At 41.1% G+C, this 5,417-nt stretch overlaps 2 protein-coding genes across 2 annotated transcripts in view; both read right to left on the minus strand.

Moving 5' to 3' along the window:
- The window catches only part of LOC104943613 (nck-associated protein 5-like), a gene marked incomplete at its 3' end in the record, with an annotated part of 13,111 nt that extends 11,004 nt beyond the window's left edge, over positions 1–2,107 (minus strand). Inside the window, exon 1 of the mRNA XM_010769067.1 lies at positions 2,084–2,107. Coding sequence (XP_010767369.1) covers positions 2,084–2,107 — 24 coding nt within the window. The remainder of the gene's footprint in view (positions 1–2,083) is intronic.
- Positions 2,108–3,468: 1,361 nt separating this feature from the next.
- LOC104943615 (antizyme inhibitor 1-like) lies at positions 3,469–4,581 on the minus strand. Its single transcript, XM_010769068.1, has 4 exons — positions 4,573–4,581; positions 4,325–4,497; positions 3,838–3,972; positions 3,469–3,640 (listed from the first exon to the last, which is right to left on the minus strand). Exons 1-4 carry the CDS (start codon positions 4,579–4,581, stop codon positions 3,484–3,486), a joined length of 474 nt encoding a protein of 157 aa, XP_010767370.1. The 3' UTR covers positions 3,469–3,483.
- Positions 4,582–5,417: the final 836 nt, after the last annotated feature.

Raw genomic sequence — 5,417 nt, forward strand, 5'->3', positions numbered from 1 at the left:
GGAAAAAAAAGCATAAACACAAAAAAGAACAAGATAAAACAGATATACAGAGAATATCATACGGATATAGAGAACGAGTGAAAAAACTCAAACCGACAGAACGTCAGGACTCTTTGCAGGTAAAAGGCCAGACCAAGTAAAAAAAAAATAAAAAAAAAATAAAAAAAAAAAAAACGGCTACCAAATTCTACGGGAGTGCTTACCGGCTCTCAACAATGTTATTCTCGGTCCTTGCACGTGTCCATGCCCCGGATTACAAACGGGCCGGGTAGCCGGGAAAAAGGGACAAACCCGACTGGACAGGGAAGACCTCTCTCGTTTTCAAAAAAGTTGTACTATTTGGGGTCCTAATCATAAATCCGCAGTTGCGACGGTTATTTTGTGTCCAAGTCGCGAGTCAGGACGACTAGTAGGGACGGTGGTCAGTGCCACTAAACAAATGTGTTAGACTGTTGACCTTCGTTTCTTCCTCTTCGGGAGGCCGCGGATTTTTGTGTTTAATTTGTGCGTCCATTTTGCCCTTCGTAAGGCCATCGTGAGGGCATCTTGTCAAATCGTGTCATCTTCGTCTTTACTTCGTGTGATCATCTGTGCCATCGGGCATTTTCCGCTTCACGAAGACAATACGAAGGAAACAAGAAGCTGCCCGATTGTCTTAGGATGGCAACACGACTACGTGAAGCCCTCGCATTGCCGTCGTGTAGCCATCGTATTATAGTACAATGACATCGAGATGGGACCACGGTGTCGGCGAAGACAGCCGAATTTTAGTAGCTCAAGCATTTCCCATGTGTCATGGTAGCATGGACATATAAAAGGCCAGCCTCAGAGCATCTTCCTCAGTCAGTCCTGAGCAACTCTACAGAGCAGAGGCGTGTGTAACTCCCAAAGCTTCAATAACAATTAATCACAATTCAGTTCCTGCTGAATGGCATACTTTGATGATGAGATAACCAGGAAAAAGAAGGCAGCAGCAGCAGTGCTTCTTTTGATGCACCTCAGAGAACATGATGAGCAACTCTTACAGGCCCAGCACCTCCTCTTACAGTTAAAAATGGTCTTATTTCACTTTGTCATTTCTTGCTATTTGTGACCTGCTCTATCGAAATCAGTAGTAGTGATGATACATGTATTAAGCAGGTGAAACAGGAGCATGAGGACACGGTGTGCTATGTTTCCTTGCAGATTACTTCTCTGGTTGTTTTATTGCACAACAAAATCATGTAAACATTATGTAAATAACCCAATTTGTGGATATTACATTGTTTTTGTTACTTTCGTTGCAGTTGTATGTCTTAAATGTAATTTAGGTTAACTTCCTGTTTTTATTTTGAAGGCAAGTTTACGCTGTTGACAGGAAGTTGTTGTTGCTATGGAAACAACATACCTTTGTGTGTGGTTCGGGTGCTATCGTGTGGCCTTCTGTAGGCATCGTACTTGCTTCGGCTGTTGCTTGGCTGTTGACCAAGTTCGTGGAACATCTTCGTGCGAAATTCACAATTCCATATTTGTGTGTCCATCTGGTGTCAATTTCGGGACAGTGTGACGCCAGCTTTAGAAAGGTGCTTCAATGCTAACCTTGTTATCTCCTTTCGTGTAAAGTACTGTGAAATTTCCTTTACCTGAGGAAAAAGCCAAATTTGAAGCAATGGACCATTTGTCCATACTGAAAAACAAACTATCAACATGATCGAAATAGGGACGCAGATTTGGTCTGTTCATAAATTCATACAAATTGGATTTTATGTGGATAAAGAAGAGGGGTTATGAGGGTGAGCCTTATCAACAATTCTCAATGAAACAACCATCTTTGGAAAGTTGAACTTTGACCACGTCAACACATCCACCATAGAATGGGAGGGATGCAACCCTCTTTAATGGTCACACAGGCAGAGCACAGCACACACAGTGAAATGTGTTCTCTGCATTTAACCAATCCTAGCACGAGGAGCAGTGGGCAGCTATTGTACAGCGCCCGGGATGCAATGGGAGTTGGGGGGTGGGGGGTTGTCCGGTTCCTTGCTCAAGGGCACCACGGCATGGCAGGAGGTGGACTGGGACCTCTCCAAGTGCCAGTCCTCACTCCATATGACTGAGCCACTGCCATCGTATAATTAGCACCGCTGTAATCTTTGTGGGAAATCTGTAAGGAAAATAAAGGAATATCAGAGCTCAGCCATAGAGTGAAACTAGACAGGAAGTACAACTTTAGTTGCTCCTGATGTCATTGCGGCCACTTGCTAAATTAAAACAGCAGCAGATAAACTCTCCACATTGTAAAGGGCTTTTGACAGACACTGCTGAAACGTTATTGGTCAGTGGGACACCATCAGCAAGGCACTGCAAATATCAAGCGTGTTAGATACCGGCGGAGGACTGCCCTCAGGGGTTAACCTCTTAAGGCCCACGGACCCGGTTCCGGAGCCGAAATCGCGTCATTTGCAGGAAACAACGTCTAAGGAACCTTAATATTTAATAAACTATGAATTTTTTATATCCATATAACGGGGAAAAACTCATTTAACTGATCTTTTTTTTTTTTTAAATAAAAAAAAACACAATAACAGTGAGCCTCTGAATTAGCCCGAGCGAAAAATGCTAACCTATTACTGCACCGAAAATCACTCCTAGCTCCCTTATTACTTATCCTAGCTGCACATCCAACACATCCTTTATGATCGTAAAGACACAGAATCTAACGGTGCCCACCTAAACACTGAAAGATACAAACTTGTGACGTTATCAACAAAAACGTACATCAAAACAAGTGGCGCTAGGTTAAGGTGACCAGATTTTCAAAATTAAAACCGGGGACATTTTGAGTTTTGCGGTCAATATATCATTAACATATCCACTTTTCTTCACTGTTAAAGAAAAAAGGGGGACAATTCTGGTTCAATGTAATTCGAACATTTGAACTGTTGGACACAAACAGAAGGACGATAGCTCATATATGAGACTTCAAAGGTCTTTTATTTTGAAACTGTACATCAGATTGTCCAGATTCTCTCTGAGTGATTAGATGGGGTGTCCTGCTATCACCCTGGAGTGAAATAAGGCTTTGATACTGGATAGTTTTTGTTTTATTCTTATCTAAAAACAGAGGGATGATAGCTCATATATGAGACTTCAGAGGTCTTTTATTTTGAAACTCTACTTCAGATTGTCCTGATTCTCTCTGAGTGACTAGATGGGGTGTCCTACTATCACCCTGGAGTGAAATAAGGCTTTGATACTGGATAGTTTTTGTTTTATTCTTATCTAAAAACAGAGGGATGATAGCTCATATATGAGACTTCAGAGGTCTTTTATTTTGAAATCTGAAGTCTCATATATGAGCTATCATCCCTCTGTTTTTAGATAAGAATAAAACAAAAACTATCCAGTATCAAAGCCTTATTTNTGAAGCAGAAAAACGCTTGTAAATGTGTAACCGAAACCAAGTACTGAGTCATTCTTAACCTGCCACAAGTGTCCAAAACATCAGTGTGTGTTACAAAGCAATGAAATGCTGGTCACAGGACTGAAAAGCGCAACTACAATAATATATTTACTTACTCCCATGTCAAAGACACAGCGGGCGTCAGATATGGCATGAACGTACACCTGGTCATCCTCGCAGGAGCTGGAAATGTGAGACCTTGGGGGAGAAAATGAGAGGGAAAGTTAATGATCAAAATGTAAAATCTTCACAAGGAGTTAAAACGTTATCCAGTAGCAGGTTAGACTTCATCTTTGATCCAGAGAGAGCTGAGGTAAAGAAAGCTGCTGTCATTCCACATATCAGTATGTTTCTTCAAAGTGCGTCATAACCAGACAGTCATTTTCAGGCCTCACCTGACTCCCACCACCTGCACCCCCAGCTCCTTGGCCTTCTCCAGCAGGCGCCTGCAGTCCTTGAGGGAACAGCCGAACGCCATGCTCATCTCGTCGCCCTGGCTGGAAGCTTCTGTTGAAACTTGTAGCAGCAGCCTTTATTAAAAAAACAATCTGTGTTAGTGGTTTGCTGACAAAACAAGAAATCAGACAAAAATAAATAAGTGGTTCAAAATCAGAATGAGTTGACGGCACGCACATTAAATCACAAAATATTGCATCTGAGACCAAATAAATTTTTTAAGCTTGATTTGGCAAAGATTTTGTTATTGGCAAACCCAAAGTGGAAGAAGAATGTATTTAAAAAAGGGAAATCCTGCAAGACAGATTCTAATGACTCCTAAAAGGTCATATGATTGCACAAAGCCAATTACCTGACAATGTTAAACTAGAAGCTTTCAGGTCACATGATCACTGGCACCAGTACTAACACTCTTTGAGCTCTTACTTGGCATTGGGGTGGTAGCGAGTAATCTTGCGCAGCTCGGCTTCATTATCACACACCAAGAGGTCAATGCCGTTTTTAGCAGCGTATTTAATCTGGGACACTTGTTTGCAAACACCGCTGTAGATGATATCTTCAGAGGGAATACCATGGCTCTGCACCAACTCAAGCTCAGACTGTAACACAAAAGATACAGATCATTATTCCATTATTATGTGTAAGTGGGCTAGTTAATAGACATATGATCATACCAGGTACATCCTGCATGGTTTAATACAGACAAAATAAAAAATACAGACAAAATAAAGAATACATAAAAAAGGTAGACAGGCTCTCGTAGGAGAAGAAGTGCTAAAATATTGAACAGATTTGTTTTAAACTCCCTTTTATGACTGATTTTTTTTTTACCTCTGTTTAACCAGCTAAGTCAATTGAGAGCAAATTCTTATTTACAATGACAACCTGGCTAAAAGACAGCAAAAAAAACAGAAACAAGATGTTAAAACATAGATACAACTAGTGCAATAAGCCAGGCGGGGGCTAGTAGGGGCTAGTGAATTAATTTCAGTTTTCCGCACTCTCGTGGGAATATCTCCGCAATGGAGCGAGCTTAAGTTTCACTTTCGATTGCATGATATAGCCCAGCGCAACACTTCCGTCAAGCATGTTGCCACTTGTTTGTACCATTTTCAGGCGATTCGTAATCTGTTCTAGGAAAACGATGTGTTTTTTAGGATTTCAAGAAGCATATCGAATGGATGTATTTTATGAACATTTATCCATGCTGAAAGTAGATTTAGATGTGTTAGGAGTGAGATAGAGATTATTATCTAATATATGCATCTGATGAAGCATTGCATGAAGTCTGTTGATGATCAGAGGTTGTTGTTGGGGCTGCATAAACGTTTTTTTATTTTGGAGACAGACCATGCAGGCCTCAGAGAGTTAAACTTGGGCCTGCGACCATAGTTTTATTGTATTTTGTTTTGAAAATCCACAGCGGAGGTTTGTGTCGTACTACATGCGGTGGATTTTGCATATCTCTCAGTAGCCAACAATCTGTGAGTCTGTTGGCTCGGACATAAACTCATGTTTA

This window comes from Notothenia coriiceps, unplaced genomic scaffold (genome assembly GCF_000735185.1).
Source record: "Notothenia coriiceps isolate Sejong01 unplaced genomic scaffold, NC01 NC01_scaffold00006337, whole genome shotgun sequence".
Lineage (NCBI taxonomy): Eukaryota > Metazoa > Chordata > Actinopteri > Perciformes > Nototheniidae > Notothenia > Notothenia coriiceps.